The sequence below is a fragment of the Salvelinus fontinalis genome, chromosome 6, assembly GCF_029448725.1.
Source record: "Salvelinus fontinalis isolate EN_2023a chromosome 6, ASM2944872v1, whole genome shotgun sequence".
In the NCBI taxonomy this organism is placed as follows: domain Eukaryota; kingdom Metazoa; phylum Chordata; class Actinopteri; order Salmoniformes; family Salmonidae; genus Salvelinus; species Salvelinus fontinalis.
This window is the reverse complement of record NC_074670.1, coordinates 46,607,491-46,622,093: the sequence shown is the minus strand read 5'-3', so window position 1 is coordinate 46,622,093 and position 14,603 is coordinate 46,607,491. Positions and strand designations below refer to the sequence as shown.

Genomic DNA, 14,603 nt, shown 5'->3' with positions numbered 1-14,603 from the left:
GAGGGGACAGCGTTACAACTTCAGTTCCATTCCAGTCAATTCTATTCAGAAAGTTGCAGATAGAAATCTGTTGTATTGCACTGTATAGGCAAAACCTCCAATCATGTGGCATATAATCTTGTTAGCTCTCTCTCCCCCTTCCTCATGTGGGCATCTGAGAAAACGCAATGTTATTATATTGTCTAGTTAAATAAAGGTTAAATTAAAAAACACACACAAAAAAAAACAATTAAGTTAACACTCACCCACACACACTAAGGATGTGCTCACAAAAAAAAAAATGTATTGCAGCAACTTTCGCTTAACGCTTGCTGAGGTATTAACACACATTCCTGTTCAACATTGATGATGGAGCTGACTAATCTCTTCAGATGAGATTTCATTGAGATGAACTCTCATTCTCTCCCCGATAGCATTCCATGTGACCACCCCATGAAAATGGTTGAGAGAAAGCCAAGAGTGTGAAAAGCTATCATCAAGGCAAAGGGTGGCTACTTTGAAGAATCTCAAATATAAAATATATTTTGATTTGTTTAACACTTTTTTGGTTACTACACAATTCCATATGTGTTATTTCATAGTTTTGACGTCGTCACTATTATTCTCCAATGTAGAAAATAGTAAAAAAATAAAGAAAAACCCTTGAATGAGTAGGTGCGTCCAAACTTTTGACTGGTACTCTACATGTACCACTCCTCACCTCACCTCTGCTTTCACATTCTCTCCAGCACAGTGAGATCTATTTCCTTAGGGACGACAGAAAGATAAAGAGAGATGGACAGCTGGAGAGCTGGAGATAGAGTGAAAGACAGCCAGTAGGGTGTTTCTAACCTTAAAGAAGCCGATGATGCCCACTCCATACTCCACACAGTACTTGTCCAGCAGCTCTCGGTTCCAGGCATCCAGGTTTACATATTTCAGAATGTTCTCATAGATGACTAGCGTGAAGCGCCCCCGCTCCTTATCGGTTAATGTGGGCATGTCCCCTTTACCTGGAGAGATCTCTGTCCGGTAGTGGAAACGTCCAGACTCCAGGATGGCGACTATCTCCTGGCCCAGCTGAGAGTACTGGCTCTCTACAAACACCAGCACCAGGGGGTTTGTCCTCACCCCTCCTCTGCCCCCCTCGCCCCCAGCAAGCCCCCCCGACACCGCCCGCACCGGGAGCAGCCGCGACGGGCTCGCCCGCAGGTCATCGTAGATGGCCGGCGCCCCCTCGCTGCCAGCCACGCCCCCTCCTGAGGGCTCGAGCTCCCGTTTGACGCCGTACAGGAAGTAGGCGGAGACGAAGACGCTGACGGTGCAGAAGAGGAAGAGGAGGAGCAGGGAGGTCTGGAGGGGGAGGTGGTGGACGAGACGGACCAGCCGACGCAGGCGGGACACGCATCCCAGCATCGTCACGCACAACGCCCGACCGACTGACCTCACTGACCGTCCAACCGCAACACCCAGAAAGCAGTCTCTCAAGGGCTACTTGGTGGAGAGTAAAAGTTAAATCAATCCAAAGTCCGTCTTGTTATTTCAAGTGGGCTAGTCGGCAATCCACAGGCTAGAGAAGCAGCAGCAGCTTCAGCAGCAGCTACTGGAGATAGGAATGAAACGGTCTCATGATGTTGGATCTCCCACATGTTGTGCTGCTGATTATGTCACCATGGCAGAGATGTGGGGGGTCTCCGACCGGGGGTGCACGCTGCACGTCTGGGAGGGAGGGGGAGGGGAGTCAAAGTAGAAGAGGGCGGCTAGAGGGCTGGCTGGTCACCTGTCCATCACTGGAACCAGCCAACCACATCCATGTAGGCCGTTGTTCAGGGTTCTTGATTGGTGGTTGATCTTTCCAGGGGAGGGCAAAGGTGAGGTCACAAAGGTCATCCCAATAGCAGCATCCTCCTGGACGATATCTAGTGACGACCTGGAAAGAAACGCAAGAAAGAAATAGAACATCAAAAATCCACAGAGAGAATATTGCCTCTACGTAACTCACAGACATATTTTTTTGGTTTGTTTACTTGTGTGGGAGAGGTGTAGGCTACAGTGCCGGTGCCAGCTCCTCTGAAAGGTAATTTTAAAAGTAGTTCTTGCCTTCACCTACACACGTGCCATCAGAGCTCTACCCTTGGCCCTCACAGACACAGACACAGAGAGAACAAAGCCTAGCGGCGAGCAGTTGAGGCAGTCTGTCCAGGCAGGGCTCTGTGACTACATGTAAAATGAATCATGGCCACTAGCCTCCTATTCCCCATAAAACACACACAGAACCACTCTCATCAAGGAGAACTACTTGAGAAATGAGACCATTGTATTATTAAGTATTGAGTTTTTTTTTCTTCTCTTCTGTTATCCAACCACACACACCCCACACGAGAGCAAGACAGACCACCACCCTCGCAATCTCAACCATTCATTAATGACCACCATTCTACCCATAAGGATTCATTAAGACCTTGGATCTAATCAAAAATTGATTACCTAACGCAATCAAAAAAGTCTTCTTCAAGGGAGGGCATTATCAAAGGTTTATTACCGTACAGGGAGAGAGTGCAGGGTGCTCTGTGTGGGCCCACCAAAGCCTGACACTTTACAAAACAGTAGTTCTCTGACATGGACTGCATTTAATGAGTTATTGATTTCTGACTAGAGTAGCTTGATGAGGGAAAAACCTGATATCATTCCATGGTTCCATATAGAATTCCTCAAGGTATTCCATGAAGGAGAGCTCAATATCATTTCATATAGCATTCCTTGTGGAATACCTTGGAGAAAGGCCAAAGATCTCACCATACAAAACAATCAACTGTGTGAGAACTGTACATTTTGGCATAGCGAAGACCCACCGGTCTTCCTGCATCAGTCACAATCTTGAAAGACGCCCAAATCGCCCTCCTGAGCCGTGCTGCTGCGGCAGAGAAAAATATATCACACTTTCACTGAGCCGCTTCCAGATTTCCCTTCTGAGGACCAGAGTTTTTCAACGTAAAGAGAGGCTGTGAAAAGGACGTGGGTGTGCAGAGAAAGTATCTCTCTGGAGCAGACCAAAACACACAGCCCTGGTATGCTGAAGATTCCCATTCCTTCTGTGAGGAGCCAGGCCCGTGCCACGGCATATCAAAATAAGATTAGCGGCCACGGCATGGCGCAGAGGTCGCGTAAGAGAGCAGAGGACGACTTGCGCCGAGAGAGAGAGAGAGAGAGAGAGAGAGAGAGAGAAACTTTATCACTAGTAGTAATGTTTTCTCAGGTGGGTGGTTACCCTGCATTGAGAGAAGGTTCCAGATATTACTCAAGTACAGTGGTGGGTTTGAGTAGTCAAGTCCTCTTGTTTTTTTTGTTGAAAAAGGACTTTTAAAAGTAATTTTGTCTTGATAATCACACTAATGATAGAATGTTATCTGAAGCCAAAGGTCTGAGGGGACAAAAGGCTACCGTGACACTGGCATTGGTGGTGACAGGGGTCTCCGGGCACCGGTTAACAGCAGGATAAGCAGAGGAGAGGAGAAAGCCATCTATCTATGGTAGGTCTTGACCAACTCTCACCAGTTATGAATGGCCCCCAATGTTGACTTTCAGCCTGGGCCACAAAGGACTACGATTACACAAGATCAGAGAGAGGGGTAGAGAGGGGTGAGGGAGAGCGAGAGCGAGGGAGGGTGTGTGTGAGAGAGAGAGAGAGGGTGGGGGAGAGAGAGAGACGGTGAGAGAGTGAGCAAGAGAAAGATGGAGGCCTTGGGTGTGAGCCTAGGCCTTGTAGCAAGGTCAGGTGCGCCAGAGGAGACAGAGGAGAGCAGAGAAGAGAGCATTAGACTGTAATGTAGCGGGAATAGATAGGTAGCTAGGTACACTAGAGATACATTTACACTGAGTGGAAAACGCAGGCTAATGGATGTTCAGATCTAACCCTCTCTATCTCTTACTCAATCTCTTGGCCTTCAAAAGAGACTCTAAGCATCCCTCAACCCTTCCCCCGACAAGTAATGACATAAATGGAAAATAGTGGAAAAAAGAAAGAAGAGAGAAGAAGCATGAATATTTTATGTCCTGAGTAACCTGATGGAACGTGGGGCCGACGTATCAGCAAGGTAGAGAGCGGTGGAGAGAGGCTCTCTCTCCATCCATCCATCCCAGTCTGCTGCTGAACAGAACACAGTAAAGAAGGAATCAGTCCCTTACTCATGCAAAGAGAGCAGAGGTAGAGAGGTAGACAGACTGAGACTAATGTGAATTTAATAGCTAACCTTTCCAAGCTCTCTGACGGGAAGAGCTCACAGTGAATATGAGGGCTGTAATTGCCTGTGTGGATGAAAGAGTTACTAAACGAGGCAACAGACACAGACAGATGGGGAAAGAGAGAGAGAGAGAGAAAAAAGCGGGAAGAGGGAAAGAAAGACAAGGCAATAAAAAGAGAGAGAAAATAGGGAGAAGGACAGAGAGAGAGAAATTAGCAACAAAATTGTCCCATGCAGCAATCAATCAGGAATTTACGAAGTGTTCAAAACAGCAATTAACATATTTACCCCATTATTAGCGTGGGACTAATTGTAAGGACAGAATAAAGTGGGTGCATGTAAATAAACAATAGCAGATGACAGCAGCGCTGAGTAGTGTGTGTGTGAACACGTATTTTCCTACATTATCAGGACCACAATGTCCTGACAATCACCAGAATGTCCTGACAATATAGGAAAACACTTTTGAAAAGTCAGTACTTTTTTCCCATGTCCTAAAATGTATTAAACGGTTAGAGTTGAGATAAATAGGATTTTGAATGGGAATACATTTTAGTGTCTTGCAAATGTATTCATCCCCTTTAGTGTTTTTCTTATTTTGTTGCATTACAACCTGTAATTTAAATAGATTTTTATTTGGATTTCATGTAATGGACATACACAAAATAGTCCAAATTGGTAAAGTGAAATTTAAAAAATAACTTGTTTACAAAAATTCCAAAACAAAAAATACGGAAAAGTGGTAGGTGCATATGTATTCACCCCTTCGCTATGAAGCCCCTAAATAAGATCTGGTGCAACCAATTACCTTCAGAAGTCATGTAACGGGTGACGCTCTCCTCATCCTCAAATGAGGTGAGGAGAGAAGGATCCTCAGACCAAAACGCAGGCTTTGGGAAATAAGCCATCTTTATTAACACAACGATAAAGATGGCAACACGAAACGAAACAAACACTTGCAAAACTACAAAATAACAAAACGACGTTGACGAGACCTGAACATAAACTTACATAACTAAACATAAACTTACGTACAGGTAACAGACAACATCGAAACGAAAACGAAACAAACAAACGCTACAGTCCTATGTGGTACGAACATAACATACGGACACAGGAGACAATCACCCACAAACAAACAGTGAGAATGCCCTACCTAAATATGACTCTTAATTAGAGGCAAACGCAAACCACCTGCCTCTAATCAAGAGCCATACCAGGCAAACCAAAACCAACATAGAAACAGATAACATAGAATGCCCACCCAACCTCACGTCCTGACCAACTAACACACAAAACTAACATAAATAGGTCAGGAACGTGACAGTACCCCCCCCACAAGGTGCGAACTCCGGACGCACCAGCACAAAGTCTAGGGGAGGGTCTGGGTGGGCATCTAACCACGGTGGTGGCTCAGGCTCCGGGCGCGGTTCCCACCCCACCATAATCCATCCTAACTTCCTCCCTCCAAGAATGTCCACCCTCTTTTGACCCCCACAAAATCCCCTTAACAACATATCTAATAAGGACAACACCGGGACAGAGAGATAAATCAAGACAGAGGGATAGATAAGAATATAGAAGTAGATAAAGATAGAGAGGGAGATCAGGATAGAGGGGCAACTCCGGACTGAAAGGCAGCTCCGGACAGAGAGACAGCTCTGGACTGATGGGCAGTTCTGGGTATCTAGCCTTTTCAGGCTGAAGGTCAGCTCATGGCTGACTGACGAATCTCGACGCTCATGGCTGGCTGACGGCTCTCGACGCTCATGGCAGGCTGACGGCTCTCGACGCTCATGGCAGGCTGACGGCTCTCGACGCTCATGGCAGGCTGACGGCTCTCGACGCTCATGGCAGGCTGACGGCTCTCGACGCTCATGGCAGGCTGACGGCTCTCGACGCTCATGGCAGGCTGACGGCTCTCGACGCTCATGGCAGGCTGACGGCTCTCGACGCTCATGGCGCTCTGACGGCTCTCGACGCTCATGGCGCTCTGACGGCTCTGGCTGCTCATGGCGCTCTGACGGCTCTGGCTGCTCATGGCGCTCTGACGGCTCTGGCTGCTCATGGCGCTCTGACGGCTCTGGCTGCTCATGGCGCTCTGACGGCTCTGGCTGCTCATGGCGCTCTGGCGGCTCTGGCTGCTCATGGCTCGCTGGCGGCTCTGGCAGATCCTGTCTGGTTGGCGGCTCTGGCAGATCCTGTCTGGTTGGCGGCTCTGGCAGATCCTGTCTGGTTGGCGGCTCTGGCAGATCCTGTCTGGTTGGCGGCTCTGGCAGATCCTGTCTGGTTGGCGGCTCTGGCAGATCCTGTCTGGCTGACGGCTCTAGCGGCTCCTGTCTGGCTGATGGCTCTAGCGGCTCCTGTCTGGCTGACGGCTCTGTAGGCTCATGGCAGACGGGCGGCTTTGCAGGCTCATGGCAGACGGGCGGCTTTGCAGGCTCCTGGCAGACGGATGGCTCAGACGGCGCTGGGGAGACGGATGGCTCAGATGGCGCTGGGGAGACGGATGGCTCAGATGGCGCTGGGGAGACGGATGGCTCAGATGGCGCTGGGGAGACGGATGGCTCAGATGGCGCTGGGGAGACGGATGGCTCTGGCCGGATATGGCGCACTGTAGACCTGGTGCGTGGTGCCAGAACTGGAGGCACCGTGCTAATGACAAGCACCTTCCTACTAGTGCGGGGAGCAGGGACAGGGCACACTGTATTCTCAAAGCCTACTCTATCCCTGATGCGTGGTACCGGCACTGGTGACGCCGGGCTGAGGACAAGCACATCAGGATTAGTAGGGGGAGAATATACAGTGTGTACAGGGCTCTGGAGACGCACTGGTAGCTTAGTGCGTGGGGCCGGAACTGGAGGCACCGGGCTAGATACATGCACTACAGGGAGAGTGCGTGGAGGAGGAACAGGGCTCAGGATACGCACTGGTAGCCTAGTGCGTAGTGTATACACTGAAGGTACTAGGCTGGGGCGGGGAGGTGGTGCCAGAAATACCGGACCGTGGAGGCGTACTGGCACTCTTGAGCATTGAGCTTGCCCAACCTTACCTGGTTGAATACCCCCGGTTGCCCGACCAGTGCGGGGAGGTGGAATAACCCGCACCGGGCTATGTAGGCGAACCGGGGAAACCATGCGTAAGGCAGGTGCCATGTATGCCGGCCCGAGGAGACGCACTGGAGACCAGACGCGTTGAGCCGGCCTCATGACACCTGGCTCAATACCCAATCTAGCCCTCCCAGTGCGGGGAGGTGGAATAACCCGCACTGGGCTATGCACTCGTACAGGAGACACCGTGCGCTCTACTGCGTAACACTGCGCCTGCCCGTACTCCCGCTCTCCACGGTAAGCCTGGGAAGTGGGCGCAGGTCTCCTACCTGCCCTTGGCCCACCACCTCCTAGCCCCCCCCCAAGAAATTTTTGGGAATTACTTACGGGCTTTTTCGGCTTCCGTGCCAGACGCGTTCCCTCATAGCTCCGGTTCCTCTCTCCGGTAGCCTCCGCTCTCCTCAGTGCCTCCAGCTGTTCCCATGGGAGGCGATCTCTACCAGCTAGGATCTCCTCCCAAGTGTAGCAACCCTTTCCATCCAAAACCTCGTCCCATGTCCATTGCTCCTTTCTCTCCTGTCCCTTACTCCGTTTCGTTTTCCCTTGCCGCTTGGTCTTAGCGTGTTGGTGGGTGATTCTGTAACGGGTGACGCTCTCCTCATCCTCAAATGAGGTGAGGAGAGAAGGATCCTCAGACCAAAACGCAGGCTTTGGGAAATAAGCCATCTTTATTAACACAACGATAAAGATGGCAACACGAAACGAAACAAACACTTGCAAAACTACAAAATAACAAAACGACGTTGACGAGACCTGAACATAAACTTACATAACTAAACATAAACTTACGTACAGGTAACAGACGACATCGAAACGAAAACGAAACAAACAAACGCTACAGTCCTATGTGGTACGAACATAACATACGGACACAGGAGACAATCACCCACAAACAAACAGTGAGAATGCCCTACCTAAATATGACTCTTAATTAGAGGCAAACGCAAACCACCTGCCTCTAATCAAGAGCCATACCAGGCAAACCAAAACCAACATAGAAACAGATAACATAGAATGCCCACCCAACCTCACGTCCTGACCAACTAACACACAAAACTAACATAAATAGGTCAGGAACGTGACAAGTCACATAATTAGTTAAATAAAGTCCACCTGTGTGCAATCTAAGTGTCACATTATCTGTCCCATGATCTCAGTATATATACACCTGTTCTGAAAGGCCCCAGAGTCTGCAACACCACTAAGCAAGGGGCACCACCAAGCAAGCGGCACCATGAAGATCAAGGAGCTCTCCAAACAGGTCAGGGACAAAGTTGTAGAGAAGTACAGATCCGGGTTGGGTTGTAAAAAAGTATCAGAAATTTTGAACATCCCACTGAGCACCATTCAATCCATTATCAAAAATGGAAAGAATATGGCACCACAACAAACCTCCTGCCAAGAGAGGGCTGCCCACCAAATCTCACGGACCAGGCAAGGAGGGCATTAATCAAGAGAGGCAACAAAGAGACCAAAGATAACCCTGAAGGAGCTACAAAGCTCAACAGCGGAGATTGGAGTATCTGTCCATAGGACCACTTTAAGCTGTTAACACCACAGAGCTGGGCTTTACGGAAGAGTGGTCAGAAAAAAAGTAAGAAAAAAAGAAGCCAACATATTTGTTGTCTCCCACAAAGGCATGTGGGAGACTCCCCAAACATATGGAAGAAGGTACTCTGGTCAGATGAAACTAAAATTGAGATGTTTGGCCATCAAGGAAAACACTATGTCTGGTGCAAACCCAACACCTCTCATCAGCCCGAGAACACCATCCCCACAGTGAAGCATGGCAGTGGCAGCATCATGCTGTGAGGGTGTTTTTTCATCGGCAGGGACTGGGAAACTGGTCAGAAATGAAGGATGGTGCTAAATACAGGGAAGTTCTTGAGGGAAACCTGTTTCAGTCTTCCAGAGATTTGAGACTGGGACGGAGGTTCACCTTCCATCAGGACAATGACCCTAACCATACTGCTAAAGCAACACGAGTGGTTTAAGGGGAAACATTTAAATGTCTTAGAATGGCCGAGTCAAAGCCCAGACCTCAATCTAATTGAATATCTGTGGTATGACTTCAAGATTGCTGTACACCAGCGGAACTCATCCAACTTGAAGGAGCTGGAGGAGTTTTACCCTGAAGAATGTGCAAAAATCCCTGTGGCTAGATATGCCAAGCTTATAGAGACATACCCCAAGAGACTTGCAGCTGTAATTCCTGCAAAAGGTGGCTCTACAAAGTATTGACTTTGGGGGGGGGGTGAATAGTTATGCACGCTCAAGTTCAGTTTTGTAAGGCATCAAAATAGGAAAAATGCCAACTTTCGCAAGCCACTGTATCTCCCCAAAAAGTCCTGAAAATTCACGAAAACAAAGCTGTGTATACATGTTTTCCTACATTTGTGTGAGAGTGACTAGTCTTTAGCCTCTGGGTAGGTGGTCAGTCAGACCTAACAAAGGAGAGGGAGGCGGGGGCCACCTCTGGACGTCAGCTCTAGCAAAGCAACGCCTTGGATAAACAACACAAAGGTTGGCTCTCTCCCTCTGAGGCCAGTGCAGTACAGTAGCAGCATGGGGTGAACTAGCCAGAGGTGCCCCTTTTTGACAAATAAAATTGTCCCTCTCCTCTCTGCCCCTCAGGACCTTAATGCCGCCGACCTCCCCCTCCTTACACCCCTCACCACCCGCGGTGCCGCTGACAAGAATAAATTATGACCCTCCCTGTTCCGTCTCCAAGTGCCTTGGCAACCGCACACTCTCCATGGTAACGCCAGCGTTACGGCAGTGTTCTCCTTCTGTGGCGGCAGCATTCCCTCTGTTCTCGATAAATAATAATAATTCACTCCATATACAAACGTATACATATGAACAACAACTTACAGACGCACACAAACAATGACTGCATATCATCTGTCCAGAACTGCATGCTCACACCCCATCCCTAGTGCTTAAATTATTGTTTGCCACTTGGCCTTAAATTGTATCAATTTGTTTTTTCTTCTTGCCATGCCATTTCAATATTTCAATAATGTTGTTGTTTCAAGCAGTATAAACTACTGCATCAGGAGAATGAGATCCCCTGGAAGGCACTGTTAAATGATATACATGCAGTGTCATTTTCAGCAAAAACACACACATACAATACAGTGCCTTCAGAAAGTGTTCACACACCTTGACCTTTTTCAAATTATTTTGTGGTACAGCTTGAATTTGAGATTTTGCGTTACGGGCCTACACACAACACACCTTAAAGTCAAGGTGGAATTATGTTTTTTTACGTTTTTACAAATTAATTAAAAATGAAAAGCTGAGATGTCTTGAGTCAATAAGTGTTCAACACACAGTGTTCAACAATAATAAAAATTGGCTTAAACAAGTCACATAATAAGTTGCGTAACAAGTCACATAATAAGTTGCATGGACGCACTCTGTATGCATTAATAGTGTTTAACATGATTCTGAATGACTACCTCATCTCTGTACTCCACACATACAATTATATGTAAGGTCCTTCAGTTGAGCACTGAATTTCAAACATAGATTCAACCACAATGACCAGGGAGGTTTTCCAATGCCTCTCAAAGAAGGGAACCTATTGGTATATGGGTAAAAATGAAAAAAAGCAGACACTGAATATCCCTTTGAACATGGTGAAGCTACTAATTACACTTTGGATGGTGTGTCAATACACCCAGTCACTACAAAGATACAGGCATCCTTCCTAACTCAGTTGCCGGAGAGGAAGAAAACCGCTCAGGGATTTCACCACAAGGCCAATGGTGACTTTAAAACAGTTACAGACAGAGTTGAATGGCTGTGATAGGAGAAAACTGAAGATGGAGCAAAAACATTGTAGTTACTTCACAATACTAACCTAAATTATAGAGTGAATATAAGGAAGCATGTACAGCATAAAAATATTTTAAAACATACATCCTGCAAAAAATGTGGCAAAGAAATTAACTTAATGGCCTGAATGCAAAGCATTATGTTTGGGGCAAATCCAACACATCACTGAGTACCACTCTTCATATTGTCAAGCAAGGTGGTGGCTGCATCATGTTATGGGTATGCTTGTCATCAGCAAGGACTTGGGAATGTTGGGGGGATAAAAAGGAAGGGAAACCATAGAGGAAAATGTGGTTCAGTCTGCTTTCCAACAGACACTGGGAGAAAAACCTTTCAGCTGGACAATAACATATACTGGAATATTTTACCAAGATGACATTGAATGTTCCTGAGTGGCCTAGTTACAGTTTTGACTTAACTTGGCTTGAAAATCTATGGCAAGAAAACGTCTCTCTAGCAATGATCAATAACCAAATTGAAGAAATAAAAAAAGCAGAACAGCAGAGCAGCAGTACTGTACGTCCATCCAGCTGGACAGGTCAGTGCTAGGGTCGGAGCCAAGGTCAAGGTCAAGGCGGTGTAATCCAGTTAATCTGGACTAGGGTTGCAAAGGGAGGGTATATTACTGGAAACGTTCTAAGTTTACAAGTAAACTATCAGAATTTTGGTATCTTTCAAGAATTGTATGTGGTCTGTCACAAGACATGTAGTGGCCTTTTTGGGTACTTCAGAGTATCACATGTCTGTAATTATTTGACCCTCTCTTCTGGCCTTATCGCATGTAAAATATTTGAAATAATTAAATAAGAAGATTTTTAAATAAAAACTTGAATGACAAAGCAGTGAAACATCCTAAATATAAACCATTGGTGTTCAATAGTTGGGTTTCAACATGAAATATCACCCCCCCCCAAAAAAAGTACATACTTATATTTATTTTACTATGCCAATGGCAATTTGAGCATGTAAATCTTGGTGGGGCAAAAAAATTTTTTGGGGGGGATGCATTGCATGCCATCAAAGCCACTACACAACACAACACTAAACAATACATGAATTGCACTATAACGGTGACAAACCGTGCCCACAAACTGTTAGGGCCTACATAAAGCTGTCCTAATGTAACGGATGTGAAATGGCTAGCTAGTTAGCGGGTACGCGCTAATAGCGTTTCAATCGGTTACGTCACTTGCTCTGAGACTTGAAGTAGGGTTTCCCCTTGCTCTGCAAGGGCCGCGGCTTTTGTGGAGCGATGGGTAACGACGCTTCGTGGGTGACTGTTGTTGATGTGTGCAGAGGGTCCCTGGTTCGCGCCCGAGGTCGGGGCAAGGGGACGTACTAAAGTTATACTGTTACATTGATGCTGTTGACCCGGATCACTGGTTGCTGCGGAAAAAGGAGGAGGTCGAAAGGGGGGTGAGTGTAACGGATGTGAAATGGCTAGCTAGTTAGCGGGTACGCGCTAATAGCGTTTCAATCGGTTACGTCACTTGCTCTGAGACTTGAAGTAGGGTTTCCCCTTGCTCTGAAAGGGCCGCGGCTTTTGTGGAGCGATGGGTAACGACGCTTCGTGGGTGACTGTTGTTGATGTGTGCAGAGGGTCCCTGGTTCGCGCCCGAGGTCGGGGCGAGGGGACGTACTAAAGTTATACTGTTACACTAACAGCAGTCCCAACACCTTACCACTGCTACACCTGGCTATCAGCAGAGCCTTGTCTGGCTGCGAAAAAGTTCATTCAGACTAATTTACTGCCTTTAAAAACAACATAACTGATATGGCTGACTTGCTTAAACAAATGTGGTTTCTATTGACAATTGAGATGTACAAACTATGGCATAAGGGGACAACAAGCGGATAAGAGGAAATCTGTAATTTCGATTATGAGCGAGCTAGGACGGATGTAGTCAATATAACTATTTGTTCAGCCCTTTTGAAATGTACATCGACATAATTCAGAACATGGACCATTCTTCCATTGTTCTCTCATTGTCCAATCAAAGCTACTGTAGATATAACGTGATTTGATGTCATTTTATCTGTGGCCAATGACCTTGATCTTTTTTGGATCAGCACTTCTAATGTAACTCTATGGCAGCACCCAAGGGGCTTGAATTTTCGAGCTCTACCCTTAGATTTGGCAGTGACATAGTGTCCCCGTGAGTAACAGAACACTGAGCAAATCACTGCGCAACTAGAGAACATGACCAAACCCTACGCTCCGTATTTTCCGCTGGCTGCCCCACCATCACAGAAAGCTAGGCTGAAGCACCTGCATTTTGGAGCTGCCTTACTCAAGAAAGCAAAAAAAAAGACCAGGTTTGTATGCGGCTTTATCAACTCAATGATTATTATGTATATATTTTTTTTACATTATTTGCAAACTGATATGTGACACGTATTAATGCCAAAATAACATGCAAAACAGGCAACCAAGTTTTCTTTTTGCATCTTTTACTTTCGGCTTCAAACAGCTGAAACAACAATATTTTTGGTTTTGGAAAATATATTTCACAAAGGTTTGGATGGTACAATGATTTCCTACACTATACTATCTTATTTTGTCACATAAACTGAAATTAGGCAAAATATTAGTTGTAGCTACCAGGAAATGGCGGTGCAATTTCTGCATAGTGCAACTTGAAGTTATTCAAGTATAAGATATTCAAGTATAAATGACCAAAGTTACAATCGATGTCCGTACATTTTCTGTTAATTACCTAAATTACTGAAGATTCTAGTAACTTTGGTAAATTATCGGCAGCGTTGCAACCCTAATCTGGACATTGATGACATTAGGACAGCAGCACGTGTTAATGACTGGTAGTGGTTCACTATTGACTCCTTCCATGAAGACTACCAGCCTACTTGTAGCGAGTGAAGGGGGAACAGCCGGACCAGGACTTGAACCAGGGACTCTGCAGTTATGGGTAGAGCACACTACGACCTGCACCATTAAAGTCCATGCAGAGTTCTTCACAAAGGCTGTAGTATGCACATATAGGAAGGCTACACTTCGTATGATAATAATGGCTTTTGAAAGTGTGCAGCTTTGTATTTTCCCATCATAAAGAAAGTAGTGGTACTTTTCACAGCTGAACTAAATCTCAGCATTTGCATTCATCCTGTCCTTTCTATCCTGTTGGAGATTAAGGACTTCAAAAGAAATGGAAAATTCCCTTTTGCTGTGCTGCATTTAAAGCTACAAACAACATGCACACATGGAAATGCAAGCCGGAAACAATAGTTTTTTGACAGGTTGTATTTCAAAGGCAGCGACCGTTCCCTCCGTCGGGCCTAAGCCACCCTTGGCATCCATCAATAAAGAATCAAATCAGATCTGAAATTCAAAATCCATTTCACGCATCCATTGTGGCTGTCGAGATTAAAAGTTTAGGATGTGAAAAAGCGTGAAGAATAAGTGCGGTGAAAG

General features: G+C 46.4%; 1 protein-coding gene across 2 annotated transcripts in view; it reads right to left on the bottom strand.

The window, feature by feature from the left end:
- LOC129857917 (bifunctional heparan sulfate N-deacetylase/N-sulfotransferase 1-like) overlaps window positions 1-14,603 on the bottom strand; it is a 96,603-nt gene that overhangs the window by 15,036 nt on the left and 66,964 nt on the right. For both annotated transcript variants that reach the window (XM_055926610.1, XM_055926611.1), the window contains exon 2: window positions 832-1,909. In XM_055926610.1, the coding sequence (XP_055782585.1) occupies window positions 832-1,395 (564 nt within the window). In that variant the 5' untranslated portion in view covers window positions 1,396-1,909. The remainder of the gene's footprint in view (window positions 1-831; window positions 1,910-14,603) is intronic.